The sequence below is a fragment of the Enoplosus armatus genome, chromosome 19, assembly GCF_043641665.1.
Source record: "Enoplosus armatus isolate fEnoArm2 chromosome 19, fEnoArm2.hap1, whole genome shotgun sequence".
In the NCBI taxonomy this organism is placed as follows: domain Eukaryota; kingdom Metazoa; phylum Chordata; class Actinopteri; order Centrarchiformes; family Enoplosidae; genus Enoplosus; species Enoplosus armatus.
This window is the reverse complement of record NC_092198.1, coordinates 549,538-567,500: the sequence shown is the minus strand read 5'-3', so window position 1 is coordinate 567,500 and position 17,963 is coordinate 549,538. Positions and strand designations below refer to the sequence as shown.

At 44.3% G+C, this 17,963-nt stretch overlaps 2 protein-coding genes across 3 annotated transcripts in view; both read left to right on the top strand.

Annotated features, from left to right (window-relative positions):
- The window catches only part of cep43 (centrosomal protein 43), a 17,753-nt gene extending 6,743 nt beyond the window's left edge, over nt 1–11,010 (top strand). Inside the window, exons 9-19 of one of the 2 annotated variants that reach the window (XM_070926139.1) lie at nt 56–117; nt 531–592; nt 1,240–1,317; nt 2,482–2,529; nt 4,307–4,458; nt 8,431–8,508; nt 9,351–9,478; nt 9,755–9,829; nt 10,104–10,137; nt 10,668–10,755; nt 10,841–11,010. In XM_070926139.1, coding sequence (XP_070782240.1) covers nt 56–117; nt 531–592; nt 1,240–1,317; nt 2,482–2,529; nt 4,307–4,458; nt 8,431–8,508; nt 9,351–9,478; nt 9,755–9,829; nt 10,104–10,137; nt 10,668–10,755; nt 10,841–10,921 — 886 coding nt within the window. In that variant the 3' untranslated portion in view covers nt 10,922–11,010. The remainder of the gene's footprint in view (nt 1–55; nt 118–530; nt 593–1,239; nt 1,318–2,481; nt 2,530–4,306; nt 4,459–8,430; nt 8,509–9,350; nt 9,479–9,754; nt 9,830–10,103; nt 10,138–10,667; nt 10,756–10,840) is intronic. The other variant, XM_070926140.1, reaches the window with a different exon arrangement.
- Nucleotides 11,011–15,778: 4,768 nt separating this feature from the next.
- ccr6a (chemokine (C-C motif) receptor 6a) lies at nt 15,779–17,056 on the top strand. Its single transcript, XM_070926156.1, has one exon. The coding sequence runs from the start codon at nt 15,779–15,781 to the stop codon at nt 16,928–16,930; it is 1,152 nt and encodes a 383-aa protein (XP_070782257.1). The 3' UTR covers nt 16,931–17,056.
- The last annotated feature ends 907 nt before the right edge of the window (nt 17,057–17,963 follow it).

Genomic DNA, 17,963 nt, shown 5'->3' with positions numbered 1-17,963 from the left:
GCAGTAGAATAATGAGAATAGTGGGTTTGATGGTTCTTGTGTTTGTGACCTGCAGGAACATGTTGGACAGGTTCCTCACTGATGAGCTCAGAGCTGCAGACCACAGCTTCTCTAAAAGTAAGACTTTAATAGTGCATGTATGCATGTACATGGCCAAAAGTATGTGGACACCAGTTCATCCCAAGGGTGGTGGATGGGGTTAGAAGTCAGGACTCTGCAGACCAGTCGAGTTCTCCACCAGCAGACTGGGAACGCATGTCTCTTTGTGGAGCTGCTTTGAGTCATGTTGAGCAAGAAGGAGACAAACTGTTTAATATCAGTGAAGCTGGAACATCAAGGTTCCCTTCACTGGACTTAAGAGGCCCAAACCAGGAGGGACAGACCAAACGGACCCTAGACTTTGTGCACAAGGGTGACCACATACTTCTGACCATCTAATAAACAACAGCCAGGGCTGACCCTTTTCTCTACAGAGCCTCATGTCAGCATTGTTCAGATGTTGTTTTATGTCTGTTTGGTTGTGTTCACAGCGATAGACTTCCAGGGGTTTCTTGGATTTTACAAGCGTCTCTTCACCCAGTGCACAAGTGTGGTGAGATGCAGCAACTGTTTCTATACTTTACATGCAGTGATTTAAAGGAGAGGTCCAACGTCTCCCCCAGAATCACATGAGACACATTTGGAAGGTGGAGCTGGGCTAGTAGTTTCCCTCTGCTTCCAGTCTTTGTGCTAAGCTAGGCTAAATACATCCTGGACCAGTACCTGTGCTGGAGATGACTGAAACACTGAGACAGAGACACAGAACAGGAGGATTTGCTTTATGTTGGAGCCCTTTAGTTATTAGCATAACTTTGACATCTATCATCTTACAATCCTTTTTTAAGAGTGCTTTACAGATTTGTTTTGGAGGAAAATAAAAGTAATGATGTAAGTGTTGTTTTTCGAATCAAGGGACCTGATGTTATTGAGTAAAGTCAGAACGGTTGTCTGTCCACCACTGTGGTCCAGACAGAAATATCACAATGGGTGATCCTCCCTCTTTTCATCTAGTTTAGCATGCTAACACGCTAAACTAAGATGGTGAACATGGTAAACTTGGTACACCTGCTAAACATCAGCATGTTAGCATTTAGCTCAAGTACAGCGTTACATAGCTGCTAGCATGGCTGAAAACTGTCAGTCTTTTCAGATTTCAAATGAAAAGTGTTTCCTGCATTGACGTCTGTCGTCTTTGTTCAGGTTGTTCAGGACTCTGATGTCGGTCAACCTCAGAGTCATTTACCTGAGCAGAAGATCAGCTCTCCGCCTGTCAGTAAGGTACGTCCACCTGGTGAGGTCAGAACTGCTGCTGCTGCTGCTGGTTTTTGTTATGAATGAAGTCTGCTGTTTTTGAAATGTGTTTAATGTGGCCAGATCTTTTGCAATCTAACACTCTAATCGTTCTTTTGTTAACAGTTTTTGATGGCTATGATCCTTGCCTAAATGTAAACTGTGAGTGTCTGAACTAAAACTGACTTCACTGTGTTTGTAAAGTTTGGTCAGATTTTGTTTGATTATATTCTTCCCAGAAATAACAGCTGAGCTGTTTATGAGTACTTGACCAGGGTTTTATAAAAATGTTATAGTCATGTCCCATCAGTTGTATTAGTGTATGTAATATATATCACACATGTGCCTCAAAGGTCTTTATAATGATATAGATATGACTCCTTTTATCCTTCGAGCCTCGACTCAGGTAATAAAAAACCCTTTAAATAGAAACTCCACTCAAGCTGCAATGTTCTCTGCCATCAGTGATGTCACAGTGTCCTGGAGTCCACCATGACATCACTGTGTGTAGTATTAGGTAAATAAAGCAGAGTTTCATACAAAGTGTAAAAGACTTTAATTTTAGGTTTCTGCAAGGTGGAGCTGATGTTCATGTTGGGGGTGTGTAGAGGCTGAAGTTAGTTCAGGGTGTGTAGCGGCTGACGTCAGCTCCGGGTGTGCAGCGGCTGACGTTAGCTCCGGGTGTGCAGCGGCTGACATCAGCTGCGGGTGTGCAGCGGCTGACGTCAGCTCCGGGTGTGCAGCGGCTGACGTTAGCTCCGGGTGTGCAGCGGCTGACGTTAGCTCCGGGTGTGCAGCGGCTGACTGTAGAGGCTGACGTTAGCTCAGGGTGTGCAGAGGCTGACGTTAGCGCCGGGTGTGTAGAGGCTGACGTTAGCTCAGGGCGTGCAGCGGCTGACGTTAGCATCGGGCGTGCAGCGGCTGACGTTAGCGCCGGGCGTGCAGCGGCTGACGTTAGCTCAGGGTGTGCAGAGGCTGACGTTAGTGCCGGGTGTGTAGAGGCTGTCGTTAGCTCAGGGTGTGCAGAGGCTGACGTTAGCGCCGGGTGTGTAGAGGCTGACGTTAGCGCCGGGTGTGTAGAGGCTGAAGTTAGCTCCGGGTGTGCAGCGGCTGACTGTAGAGGCTGATAGTGTCCCTCCCTGTCGTGCACAGATCCCCAGATATAAAGGCCCGACTCACAGAGGACAGACAGCAGCCAAGGTAACAACATGTAGAGCAGATATTAAGTCCTCAGCAGCTGAACTCTGTTGTATAATCAGCTTCATGCTAACACTCACTCTCATATTGAACGGCACCTCTGCTTACTAACTCTGACATCCAAATGTTGCTTTGATTTCTAGGCAGGATGCTAGACAGGAAGTGATGTCATGACTTTGACTCTCTTCACTCATCTGCTGTCAAAAACAGATCCTCTCAGTGAGAACACACCTCCTGCAGTTTCACTGTGATGCTCTGCACTTTCAGTGGGAGTGAAAAAATGAAAGAAATACGCTCAGTTTGACTGTGTGGAAGGAAAATGTTCACCTTCTGACACTGAAACACTTTGATCAGCACAACACATTCGAACAATAAAGTCACAGAGAACTCTGAGTCTCAGCAGGTCTTCATGAACCCTCAGTCTGAACATGAAGTCCCTCCTGAGTTTCAACTACTAACTAGTTTCTAACTAGTGATTCACTTAATCAGGTCGAACCATTAAAACTTAACCCGTCTCAGCTAGTAAAGACTTTAGTGATGTGTAAATCTGTTGCTAAGAAACATCCAATCAGGAGCAATCAACTATGTAAACAGGAAGTGACTGTAGCATCACAAGCTAGCATAACTTCCAAAAACTACAGTTTTAGAGGCTAAAAGATAAATCTTAGTAAATGTAGGTGTTAGTTCTACTTCTGTCTGCAGACGTGGAGACATCTGTGTGTTTCAGGGTTAGTAATATTCATACAGTTTAGAATGAAAGGAAATATCTGATTATGCTAAGCTAACTGGCGTTATTTACTCATGTTGTGTTCTTTGTTGTGAAACGTAATTCAAAATCTTCATTATTAAACAGCATTTATCAAGTTTCAGGTCAGACGTGTCAACCGTCCTCCATATGACCTCATTGACTCTGAACAGCTCTGGTATTAGCATGTTAACGTTGTCAGCTGGTTCAGTTAGCTACACAACAGTTAAATATTTAGTAACAACTAATCTCTCCGTCAGAACTACCGTTAAATGTAGTGATGATTAAACTGACAGCAGTTTGAACTGAAGACCAGCTGCTGACCTCAGATCAGCTTCAGAGAGTTTGTTAGAAACATAAATCAGGACAAGCTGACGATGTCATCACCTGCTGCACTAACTCACCTTCTGCTTCAGTTTAATATGAAAACCAGTCATCATCATGATGACGACGACACAACACACAGAGTCAGCGTAGATCAGCACTTCTCAAATAGCTGATAGCTGATATGTGATTGACTGTTTTCACCTGGCTGCAAACAAAATTTTTTGACAATAAGGATTGATTGATTGATTGATTGATAGATACAGATAATGGCTGTGGCCAGATCCTGACTACAGGGCAGGTAAAATAACATGAGGTGTGGACTTATCTACAGTAACCAACAAGCGTTTGTTCATGTTTTCTGTTGCTGATTTTTTGGAACTTCAGTTGAAATTTTCACTGTCGTCTGAACATGAAGAAGTTTGCATGAAATAAATTCTAAAATTGATCAAAATAAACTTGAATCAGCTATTTTACATAACAGGCTTCAGTATAAGATGAAAACAGTTGATCAACGTTGGCTTGTCGTCTGAACATGGTGGAGTTGAAGGCAGTGACTCAGCTGCCTCTAATCTTAAATCATCACCTTTTTAATGACAGTCTGGTATGATTTTCTTTCCTCTGCTGCTCGTCTCTGAACTCATCACGTCTCAGCCGTCGTCCAGTGTTTGACCTGAAGCTCTGTCCTCATGTTTCTGTGTCCGCCATCAGGACTCAGAGGTTGTGGCGTCCGACAATAAGACCTCCTCCTCCGCCCTGAAGAGGGAGCGTCTGGACCAGGACCTGGAGGTGGAGGACGATCCAGACGATGGAGATTCGTTCTTCGACGACCCACTGCCCAAACCACAGAAGACCTATGGCTGGTGAGGACAGCTGACCTTTCACCTCTGACTAATCACACCTGAGAAACATGAGTGCAATGCTGATGCTGAACATTTGTTTTAACATCTGACCTTGGATCAGTCTGAGTCACGTGATGTCTTGCTGCTCTGCATCGACATGAATGCATTAAAATTCAGATTCATACAAACGGTGTAAACACATCTTTAGCTTTAAAGTAACAGTTCAACATGAAGCTACAACAGCAGCTGGTTAGCTTCGCTTAGCATAAAGACTGGAAACAGAGAGAAACTGCTCGTTTGGTTTCTGTTCACATAAAACAAGATTTAACATGTTGATCAGTGAGCGTCAGAGGAGCCCGAATAATTGTTTCATCATCATGTCAACATCATCAGGAGCTAAAACAAGACAAACATTAATAAACAAAATGTGACAAATATCTGATATATAAACATTTATCTTTTTCTATAAGAAAAAGAGACGTAAAACACAACAAGGAGGCTGAAATAATGAGATCATAGATCAGCTTCCATTATTCTAAACAATCTTCAGTCTCAGATGTTCTGTCTGTTCGCTGCCTCGTAAATCGTAGTTCTCCGTTTGGAGAGAAGGGCTCACCAGAGAGGACAAACAGTCAGAGAGAGAGTCACAACAGAGCAGCTGCACGAGGAGAGACATGAACCAATCAAAGACGTCAGGTTTGAATCTCCTTTAGAGGTCTGAAAGTCTCGACGGTGGACATGAGGGACACGAACGTATCTGTGATGAATATCCTAACATAAGGTCCACTTACTGTAGTTATATCCTGAGCTTTTGACCATATCACACAGCCTTCTAGTATCAGGGCAACATGGACGGGAGGATCCTGATGTTCTCAGGACTGAAGGAATGAAGTTACAAAATGACATCAGTGAAGGCCTTGAACATGTTGACGAATCATGTCTACACTTTGTGATGAAGCCTTTTCTTTGAGGGAAATTCATTTTTTACAGCTGTGTGCTGCAAAGTATCAGGAAGTAGTTTGATAATCCAGCAGAGTGCTTCGTAGCTCGGGGGTTTGGGTCGTGAGACGATGAACAAGAGAACATAATATTCATCTTTGCATTTGAATGAAGCACCTGAGAGTTTTGCCTCTTTAAGCTTCTTAAAACTGATTTGAAGGAAACCGTGTGCAGTGAAAATGTCCTCTGCTGCTTCCTGTTGTGTCGAACTTCCTGTTTCTCTTCTCTTCTTCCTTTGTTTCTCTTTGCTCTTGTTCTTCTTCTGAGGATGCACTGATCTGAACTCAGAATATATGCTGATGGAGTGCTGATCTAAGACCAGTCAGCTCCCGAAGTCCTGAAAGATGAAGTGTCAGTATCGTAACTGAACAAATAGTGTGAAACTAACGAGTCACAACATGTTAGTTAGACTTTTCACTCAAACTCAGGATCAAGCTGCTTGTTTATTCATTTAGTCGTTGGACGTGTCATGAGGTCTTGCGTCACTTTGCAAAACAATATTTCTGAAAAACAAAGATTCTGTTGAGCGTTATCTATCCGTAAATGTCTTTGTCAACACCTGGTTTCACTGTTAAGTACATACAGGAAGTGATTAATATCAAACATTAGATTATTGGATGAAGATGAGTTGGATTGGATCAGTGCATCTTTAGTCTCTTCCTGTTTGTCCCTCTGAGACTCTTAGAGTCCTGACGCTGTCATGTGTCTTCATGTCCCTACTTTCTCTTAAATGTCCTTTTATCTGTCCTTCCTGTTCTTGCCTCCTCATGTCCTTTCCTTGTCCGACCTATCTCCCTGCATCCATGGTCCACCCTGCTATTCTGTCTCTACCTGGCCTCTCTACTGTCCTCCCTTCTCTTCTGTCTCTACCTGTCCTCTCTACTGTCCTCCCTTCTCTTCTGTCTCTACCTGTCCTCTCTACTGTTCTCCCTGCTTTTCTGTCTCTACCTGGCCTCTCCACTGTCCTCCCTTCTCTTCTGTCTCTACCTGTCCTCTCTACTGTCCTCCCTTCTCTTCTGTCTCTACCTGTCCTCTCTACTGTCCTCCCTGCTCTTCTGTCTTCACCTGTCCTCTCTACCCGTCCTCTCTACCCGTCCTCCCTGCCTTCCTCTACCTGTGTGTCCCTCCTCCTCACCCAGCAGTGTTGTTCCTCTGAGGGAGGAGTGTCTTTCTGGGCCGGTCATGTCCCCCATGAAGCGAGGCAGAAGCCTCAACGAGTGAGTCTGCATGGTCGCCTCATGTCAGCCAATCAGATCAGAGGGACGGACGATTGACAAACTCACTGTCTGCTGTTTGTTCAGTTGTAGTCTGAGGCCTCGTTCACACAGAGACACTCGAAGACAAAACGATTCACTGAAAGACAACGTGCAGCCAATCAGAGACAAGAGATCAGAAACCAAACTGTAACCAGTCTAGTGTTTCTCTGTCTGAACGGGTCCTGAGGCAGCGTATGTATATACATATATACACACACACACACGCACATACACACATATATGCATATACACACACACACACACACACACACACACACACACACACACACACACACACACACGCACATACACGCACATACACACATATATGCATATACACACACACATATATACATATATATACACACACACAGATATATGCATATACACACACACACACACACACACACACACACACACACACATATACACATATATACATGTGTGTGTGTATATATGTGTATATATATATATGTGTGTGTGTGTGTGTGTATATGTATGTGTGGCTGTGACTTCATTAGATTTGATTGACAACATAAAAGGTAACGACTGTCATCAGACTGATTATAATGTTGCTGAATCCTCATTGGTGCTCAGAAAAATGTGACATGGTGTTTTCCACCTGAGCCCCGCCCACTTCATGTACAATGTACTTAGTTTAAATATATTTGTCATGTGACACAGTGTGGACACGCTGCATGACCTCACTGTCTGCAGTCTTCACTGAGTCACTTCCTGTTGGGGGAGCATCTGCAGCGCAGGAGAGTCTACCTGTATTTGTTTTCTCACTTTATGAAATGTATAATATATTGAAGTAGACCAGACGCAGCCCGAGGGCAGTACAAGAAATCAGTCCCGTCCCAGTTTGAGCTGAAAGCCAGAGCTTTACTTTAGTCTGCAGGAGACTGGTCCCTGAAGTGGTCTCCAGTCTGAGACCCACTGGGCTCATCGACAACAGCGTCGGTTGCTCGAGTGAACGCCGCCTAACTCGTCGACCAGAGATGAACGTGTTTGAGTGTTTGTGTTGTGGCTGCTGTTGATTTCCCAGCATGCATCAGTGTGTCTGTGTGTTCGTCCACACTCGCACTGTCATATTTATTAGCGTTTATTCATCTGCTGTGCTTGTGATGTGTGATGTCACCAGCGGATGTGTGATGTCACCAGGAGGCCGAACCCGGAGCTGCTGACTCTGGCTGTGTGATGGAAACAGAGTTTGACGTAGTGGGATCAGAGACGGCGACGTCCCCTGGAGGAAAACAAGTGTCCGTATCAGCGAAACGTCCCACAGAGACGCCTGAACAGAGTCAGATTCCGTCTCGCTGTCGGCTCCATCAAACTTTAACGGTCTCTGAGGACAAACTGGGTCACTGAGGACGAACTGAAGAGGCAGCAAAGCAGCGAAGCAGCGAGCAGCTCCGGGCTTCTTCTCACACACAGAAAAACCAGAGGACTAAACTGTCCTGGACAGAGTCACATGTCCTGAACCCTGAGTTCAGCTTCAACTGGATCAAATACTTTCTGCACGAGTGTGTATACTGGACTTCTGTATTTGTGAGGACCAGGTTGAGGTTTAGGCCTCGAGACTGTGAAGTGAAGACTGATTGTTGAAAAGGGGGCACAGCTTTAGGAAGTGAGATCTGGTCTTCACTGTTTCAGTGGTCTGTCTGAGACTTGTTTTTCACATTAAGGTCTCTCTGTCTCTCTCCCTCTCTCTCTCTCTCTCTCTCTCTGGTCTCAGCTTGTCTGTCCTGGCTGCTGACTCAGAGGGCGAGCGAGACGGTCCTCTCTCTGAACACAGTCAGACCTCTGAGCTCAGGTGAGCTACAGGTGTACCCTCCCCCCTCTCTTGTCTTGTGGAGCCAGCCTTTGTATTGATCAGTATTGATTATTATTAGTGATAATTGTTATTGCTCAAATTTTTGGAAACATGTTTTTTTCTAATACAACAAACTTAAAGGAGATTTAGACGAATTAAAACAGAGACAGGAGAAAGATTAAGAGACTTTATCACACGGACTCCTTCTCAGAGTCCTAACTCGGTCACATCTGACTTCCAGAGGAGACCATCATCTCTGATGTCCATCCAGAATAAACAGACGCTGCAGAACCTGCCTGAGAATCCTCCTGTTTTTAAGTTTCCTTCAGTGTCTCAGTGATCAGTGACAGTTGTCCGTCCGTCCATGAGGACAGGAGCTGCTATCAGCTGATGGAGACCATGTGACTACATGGAAACAAATATAGACGAAGAAATGAATGAGCTGTAGCTCACAGCTGACTCACTGAATCCATTATATTATGATATAACATTATATTTCCTGTTTACATCCCCCAAAGCATCGTGGGAGATGTAGTTCCAAAAAGAGTATTATCCCCCAAATCAAAGACAAAGACTAATAACATGAGTTACACATTCATTGAGTAATAACTTGTTCCACGATCAATAATCATTTTGAATGAAGCTCTTAACACCGCGGTGACTGCGGAGCTGCCAGAGAGACCACACAGAGGTCTGTGGTGGTCTGTCTGCTCATTAAGTGTTCATCAGTGTTTATTAGAACAATCTGAGTCGATGGCTGTAAGCTGATCAAGTTCATTCAATATATTGTTATTAAGTGTCCTTAAAGTCCCCCAGCTGACTGTGGGCCGTTTGTGTCCCAGGAAGGCGGAGGCGTCCGGGGCCCGAAGGAGTCCAGCAGGGTCCCTGTCAGAGGCTCCGAGACCAGGAGGAGGAGGAGGAGGACGAGGAGGAGGAAGCAGCGTGTCAGAACAGAGCCACAGCAGGAACGGTCAGAGTCCCACAAACACTAATGTAGGACTTTTTATAGCGCCCCCTACAGGCTGCAGAGTTCATTACAGCCACAATCTGAACCAACATCCTGATGATGGATCTGTTCTTACAGTCGTGGAGATAAACATGTATGTTTGTCCTGAAGGGGGGCGCTAGAGGACAGATCATGGAGTCATTCAGACGTAAAGGGTTCCTCCTCTGGAGAGCAGTAGGGCCACAGTTTGACATCCATCAGACAACTCGTGGTTAACGAAGGTGGTTTTTCTTCCTGCAGGAGCGTCGAACTCCAGAGAGAGGGGGCTCAGAGACTCGAAGGCCCTGAACGATAAAACTGGATCTCTCCATATAGGTAGGATTCAAACTATCACAGCTACAGAAACCCGGTCCAGAGTCTCTCCCTCTGCAGCGTCTTGAAGAAATACTCTGTTGATTCTCTGCATGTCACATGGTCCACTATTTGGGCTGTCATTAGGTAATTAGACTTTATGGAGCGACCGGTCGGCGTCAGTACTGCTAAAGCAGGTCTGACCTAATGAGGCCTGTTAGAGACTTAAAGACTTGAGTTGGACTGAGAGAACAGCAGAGGAGTCTGAGTTGATGCTGAACCTCTTTATGTTTCACAGATGACGACGTTGAATATGACGACGACTTTAACAGGTGAGAAAGACGTCAAGTCCTTTAACTCCTTCAGGTCAGTTTCACACGCACAGTTCTTCAGAACATGCTGACCTTTTGTGTGAGTTCATCTTGACCAAAAACAAGCCGTCCTGACAAAGCCGAGCTGTGATTGGATAGAGAGTTCAACATGGAGGAAGCCAGTGTCTGCATCGGTCTTATTAAGACTTTGTCAGAGGGTAAACCTGGTCGACACACAGACTGATATAGCTGTTAATAATGATAATGATAATAAAGATTTATGAAGACTTATTAAGATCAGTTAGTAGGAACAAAGGACAAAGTACAGAACAAATACATATAAAACATATAATAATGGATTTGGTTGTTTCTCACATTATCATGTTCCTCTTCAGTCAGTGTCTTCATGACTTTGACCAAAATAAAGCTTCCTGTGATGGATTCGACAGTTCAGGTCTCTGCAGGTTCTGGTCTCTGCAGGTGGACTTTATAGACCTGAACTGAAACCAGTTTCTGAACACAGATGGTTTACTGCACTTTCTGTGTTGCAGTCATCGGTCGGACCTCTCCAAGAGTGAGCTCAGTATCGGCGAGGAGATCGAGGAGGTTTCCATCGAGGGACCTGACAACAGCGACAAGGTGGTCCGAGCTCCTGGTTCAGGTTTCAGTGGCTGTCCCGTGTCTTTCAACCTTTAAATGAAACCTGTGTTTGTTCTGTTTCTAGTTTGATGAAACCACTCAGGACCTGAGTGTGTCTCAGCTCAGTCAGAGTCATGGCGTGGACTACATGGAGGAGGTGGCCTGACCGGGTTTTCCCATCATGCACCTCTTTTTATCATCCTCAATATTTAAGTCTGTACAGTTTCAATGAGCTAATAAATGGATTTGTTTTGAGACATGTCTCTTTACTGATCTGAAGCTTCATGTGTTGTTAGTGTCGGAGGACATGGACCCCCCCCCAGCTGTTATACTTATTATACTACATAAAGGTCGGAGTGAAAGTTAATGACATATTTATTTAAAGTGTGCTGAGTCAGCTGAGCCTGACCTCAGACCAGAGTTTAACATGTTAATGAGACAGAACGCGACACGAGAACCTCTGAAACAGAGCGACGGCGATATGAAAGAGGAAGACTTGAATTCACACACACACACACACACACACACACACACACACACACACACACACACACACACACACACACACATTTCCCCTTTATCTGCAGTGTCTTCAGTGTGATTGATGTGCAGTCGCCTCACCATCATCATCCTCACCTGTACGAGCGACGAGGGAAACCAGATCCAAACTTCAAACCTGTGAGTTCTGCTTTTATGTATTTATTGATCTTCGGATTCTTTTCGTTTGTCTTTTGGTTCATCGTTCCGTCTCTCAGTAAAACCTCCGCCTCAGTCCACTTCTCACTTCTTCTTCTTCACTTTTCTTTGTCAGCAACATTTCATAACTTTGTTTCTTGTATATCTGTACAGCTGAACTCGGTGTGTCTGAGTTCATGGGAGAGCAGTAAACTAGTAGTATTTGCAGCAGGTCTGGTTTCTGTCTTTGTGACCTGAAACAGTAATAGATGATGTAATCTGTCAGATAACATCAACGTGACTCCGTTTTGAATCATTTTATCTTGAAAATCAACAGGATGTGAATTTTAAAATGATGATGTCTGTGGCTTAAACCACAACTAATTTCAGAAAAAGTGCCACAATAACAAGGAGCTTCTCGTCACGGGACATAAAGACAAAAATGGATTAATTAATAATAATTAATGTCAGGGCATCAACGTGCTGCCTACAGTTACATGAACATAAAAATTACTTTCATTCGTCTCTACTTCTTCAGAGTTTCCAGCTTTGACAGTTTTATTTCTTCAGTCACGCTTTTGTCTTAAAAGACAAAAACTTGATTTGATCAGAGTGTACTTCACTACATTAACTGACTACTTTAGTTACTTTTTTACTCTAAAACATGTCAAATGAAATTCCTCGTTAAAGCTTAAATCAGTGGAACGTTTCAGGTTGTGACCACTTAAAAAAAACTCAGTGTGTAGTTTTTACATGACTGTACTTGTACTTATACTTGAGATCTGAGTACTTCACATACAGTCTGTGGTTCATGTTCAGTACATCCAGTAAATATCCAGTCCCATTCCCAGACTGACCAGCTGATGGTTCCTGTTTTACAGGACGTCCTTAAACACACACAAACAAATGTACCTGTCAGGTGAACAAACACCTGTACAGGTGACGCAACAGGTTCAACATGTCGGCAGCTTCAGGCCACAAATATCTGCCGAACAGGTTTCTGTTTAATCTGAACCTGGACCTTTATTTTCTACAGGAAGCAAAGTTAAAGAATAAAAGCCCTTTGAAGAAACAGACCATCCAACATGAAACCTGAAGCCGAGTTTGTTGTCGACATGTTTGTTGTTGTTTGACTTCAGGTGACATTTGAAATAAGGGAAGTCAGAGAGGACAAACTGAGCTCCTGTCGTCCAGCTTGATGTTTGATGGTGTCCAGCGAGCAGAAGTAGAGAGCAGGAACAGGTGGCGTTAGAGGAACTCGCAGTTTTTAATAAAATCACTTTAGTCACAACTGAGTGAAGGACGGATGTCCCATCTTTATGTCACAACACTGAACTAGACGAGGCTGCAGGATGTCTTGCAGGAAGACGAGGAAACCAGATTGAGAGTCATGCTAGCTGCTCTGTGAGGTGCTTTGAGCTAAATGCTAACATCAGCATGCTAACATGCTCACGGTGCCTCACATGTTGATGTTGAGCAGGTATAATTTTGACCATGTTCACCACCTTAGTGGTTAGGACGAAGTACATGTGTAGGAAATAGTTGCCTGGCAACTAGCGGAGACTCCAGGACATTACTGTGTCTGGCCAAGAAACAGTCTGACTGGCTCATAAACCCCCTCAGACCCTCGAGTTGTTTCACGCTTCACTTTTGGTTCCAAGTTTGTCGGGTCCATCTAAACACTGGAACAGGATTTTCTCTCTGTGATCGTCCCCTCTTCGTCCTGGACGTTAGAACATCTCGTACTGATGTAAAGACACATGTTCCACAGTTTGATCCTCTTATTGATAATAGCTAACACTTTAACTCTGACTGTTTGGAGGGTTAGGGTTAGACATGGACGTGATGATGAGGCATCATGAAATCATTCTGTCTCTTGTGAATCTTTTTTCCTTGTTTCAGCTCAGAAGAGCTTTAACTAAACTGAACCGGGTTACTTTCTGTCTTTCTTTGCTTCCTACTTTAATTCCTTGTTATTTTTCCTCCCTGTTCTTCTTCTTCTGATCTGAAATCTCACGCATCTAATCTAATCGAAAACCTTGAATATCTTCGGCTGAGAACAAACCTTCATAAGTCATATTTTAATTGAAACTCTGCCAGCAGAAGAAACTGCACACTTCATATGAACTGGGTCACTCAGTGTTTCAGACTCAAATGACCTCTTTTTCTGCAAACTTCCTCTCAGTGTTCAGACACCTGAAAACAAACATTCAGTCGTTCTCCACCTCCATCAACCACAGCTGGAACATCTTCAACACTTTTTACCAGCAGAACAAACTCTAAACCTCCAACAATCAAACATGAGACGTTTGTGCCACTTTCGTATCATTTACATATCTAGATTTCATTCATGGTTTTTACATCAGACTGAATAAAAACCTTGAGAAAGTCAAAGTGAAAAACTGTCGTTTCTGTCCTGAATCACAGATGTTTCTGATAAACAATTTATATCAATCATAAAATGTACAGTAATTATTATTAGCTGAGTTATGAAATACAAGAAGAACTCATCATCATCTAGCCACACTCGGCTCTCCAATAAAGACATGAAATTATAATAGTAATGATAATAAAAATTAATAATAAAAACTTCAAGAATTATTGTGGGTAAATCCAGCATTCAAAACATGATGAAATTAAAATACAGTCAGAAACACGGTGAACATACAGACAACCACTGTGGCAGCGAGCTGAGCGCTAACCTGCCAGCTAGCCAGTAACATAATAGTGCTAACCTGCCACAATAGCTCACCAAGTTAGCTGGTGTGCTAACTGACAGTTAGCTACCTCGGTTGCTAACCAGACAAAATGTTAACACAATTTATTAAAAACGTGTTTGTTCAATGGACTTCTGTCTGCCTGACTGCAGACCTGCTGTGTCTCTGCTGTGGTGCAGTTTATAGAGACACAGCTGATGTGATAGCTCCCTCCATGTTGGACCCCACAATCAGAATCAGAATCAGAAATACTTTATTGATCCCCGGGGGGAAATTGTACAGTACCAGTGCCGCCATTCAAGAGAAGAAAGTAGCATAAATTTAGAAATAAAAGTATGTACAAAATATAAAAATAAGAAATAGAAAATACAAATATACACATTTACAATATTTAAGTGAAAAATAAAAGTAAAAAATATATACAATAACAATGTATGTGTATGTATATATGTCTGACACTCTGACTCAGAGGGAGGAGTTGAACAGTCTGATGGCCACAGGCAGGAATGATTTCCTGTGTCGCTCTGTTGTACATTTGGGAGGAATGAGTCTCCCACTGAAGCTGCTCTTGTGTCCGACCAGTACGTCATGGAGAGGATGTGAGACATTGTCCAAGATAGACAGCATCCTCCTCTCTGACACCACCGTCAGAGAGTCCAGCTCCACCCCCACAACGTCACTGGCCTTGCGGATCAGTTTGTTTAGTCTGTTGGAGTCCGCCACTGGCCACCACAGACTCATAGTCCGGCAGATGTTGAAGGACCTCAGCCGCCTCAGAAAATAGAGACGACTCTGGCCCTTCCTGTAGAGGGCGTTAGTGTTCTTTACCCAGTCCAGTTTATTGTCTATGTGGACTCCCAGGTACAAAGGTCAGTTCTGTTGAGACGAGTTGCTCCTCATGGATTCAGTGAAACCAAATGGAAAGTGAACTGACACAGAGACGGGATCACAAATAAGAGATTCTAATTTTAATTCACTGTGTCTTTAAATGCTGATTTTTGCAGCTGATAAAAATGCTGCTTCCAGTCTGTAAACCAGCTCCTGGTCGTCTGACCAGAACTTGAATATCCAGACCTGCAGCGGCGGATTGATTCTGTTCAGAGTCTGTTAAGCTTAGCATAAAGACTGGAAACGTTGGGAAACAGCTAGCCTGGCTCTGTCCAAAGGTGACAGAATCTCACTGATGAACGTGTTGTATCTCCATTCATTTGTAAAAACAACATGTTGTGGTTCTACAGGGGGTTATGTGCCAGACTATGTAGCTGTTTCCCAAACGAGCTGCTGGCAGTAGCTTCATATTTACCATAAAATACATATTACATGAGAACAAACAAGCGGCGCCACTTTTCTCCCATTTTAGCTGCACAAAACAAAATCAGTGCAGTCCCTTAGTAAATACAAAGACCAAATGGACTTTTTCATGTCTAAAAAAACGGTCTACAAATCTTCAGTAAATCTCCCCCTTACTCTCGTGTCTTTATGTCTTTATGTCTTCTCCTTCGTCGTACCTGAAAAACTAAATCTTCGGTTGATTTTACCAAACAGCAACAACATTCATATCATACTGGAGTGACTTCACCAGAAATCATCACAGTTTAATGTTCTGTCTTTGTTTACAGTAGAAAAAGAAGATGGAGTTCCCAGAGGACGAAATGATGTTCAACCAATCAGATTATGACCTTAACGACTCTGATTATGACTATGACCTACTGGGACCTTGTTCTCACCAGAACAACCACAGCGTTGAGCTGGTGGTCGGCCCGTACGTCCACTCCATCATCTTCATCCTGGGCTTCTTGGGGAACAGCCTGGTGATCGTCACCTACGCCTTCTACAAGAGGACCAAGTCCATGACCGACGTCTACCTGCTCAATGTCGCCATCGCAGACCTGCTGTTCGTGGTGTCGCTGCCTCTCATCGTCTACAACGAGCTGTCGTCGTGGTCGATGGGGCCGGTGGCCTGCAAGTTGCTGCGCGGCTCCTACAGCGTGAACCTGTACAGCGGCATGCTGCTGCTCGCCTGCATCAGCACCGACCGCTACATTGCCATCGTCCAGGCCCGCCGCAGCTTCAGATTGCGCTCGCTGCCGTACAGCCGCCTCATCTGCACCATCGTCTGGGCCTCCGCCTTCCTGCTGTCCGTTCCCACCTTCTACTTCTACAACTGGTACGAGCCGTCCCACACCAGGGACGCCTTCATGGACCAGGAGGAGGAGAACCACACCGCCACACTGCCTCCCCAATACGTCTGCGAGTTCAGGTTCACGTACAACACCACGGCCTGGAGGACCAAGGTGGCCATCCCCAGCATCCAACTGGCCGTAGGCTTCTTCCTGCCGCTGCTCATCATGGTCCTCTGCTACGTCGCTGTCATCGTCACCCTGCTGAGAGCCAGAAACTTCCAGCGGCACAAGGCGGTGCGGGTGGTGCTTGCCGTGGTGGCGGTGTTCATCGCCTGCCACCTGCCGTACAACATCACGCTGCTCTACGACACCGTCAACATGTTCAAGTTGCAGTCGTGCGAAGAGGCGGACGCCCTGAGTACAGCCAAGACGGTGACGCAGACCATTGCTTACCTGCACTGCTGCCTGAACCCAGTGCTGTACGCTTTCGTCGGGGTGAAGTTCAGGAATCACTTCAGGAAGATCGTCCAGGACCTGTGGTGTCTGGGGAAGAGGTACATCGCCCCACGCCGCTTCTCTAGGGTCACCTCCGAGATCTACGTGTCCACTCGCCGCTCGGTGGACGGATGCAGCGACAACGGCTCGTCTTTCACCATGTGAGGCGGGTTCATCTGTGGATCTGTTTGTTGTGGACCAGAAACTTCTCTCCTAAACCCAAAGATCTCTGGAGCTGAGCTGGACGCCTGCCGGTCTCTGGAAGTCCAAACCTGACTCAAATCATTTTGTAATCATGTGTTCCTTTAGGCTGTTGTTCTCAATCAGGGGGTCACAGGATCAATCTGAGAGGTTTTAAGATGATTTTAAAGGTTCAAAAGGATTCTGTATTTGTGTTTGATGTAACCTTCAAAATAAGATAAAATAAAACATATTCAAACAGATAACTGATACAATAAAACAGGAAAAATTAAAAGAATGTTTGTTTTCTGGCCAAAGTCTACTATTGGATTCAGATTTTTAGCAGTTCACTTTGCGTTAAGCTCTGATCTGCAGTGACTCGGCAGCTTCTCTCTGTTTAAACTTAATCAGCTTGCAGATTATTTTCAGGATTAAAAACTGGAACATTTGCCTGCTTAGAGGTTTTTACTTCTGAAGGAGTCTGAAGTCAATCAGCTTTGGATTTAATTTACATTTTAAATGTCAGGTTGAACTTCCTGTAACCTGCAGACTCAAACTGTTTAGATTTTATTTTCTAACATCCTGTGATCATCATTTATTTTCTTTAAACTTTGTTTCCTGTAATATTTGAGTTATGTTGAAAGTGATGAATGTAACATCACTGTTCATTTTTACAGATACACTATATTGCCAAAAGTATTCACTCACCCATCCAAATAATTGAAATCAGGTGTTCCAATCACTTCCATGGCCACAGGTGTATAAAATCATGCACCAAGGCATGCAGACTGTTTCTACAAACGTTTGTGAAAGAATGGGTCGCTCTCAGGAGCTCAGTGAATTCCAGCGTGGTACTGTGATAGGATGCCACCTGTGCAACAAGTCCAGTCCTAAATATTCCACAGTCAACTGTCAGTGGTATTATAACAAAGTGGAAGCGATTGGGAACGACAGCGACTCAGCCACGAAGTGGTAGGCCACGTAAAATGACGGAGCGGGGTCAGCGGATGCTGAGGCG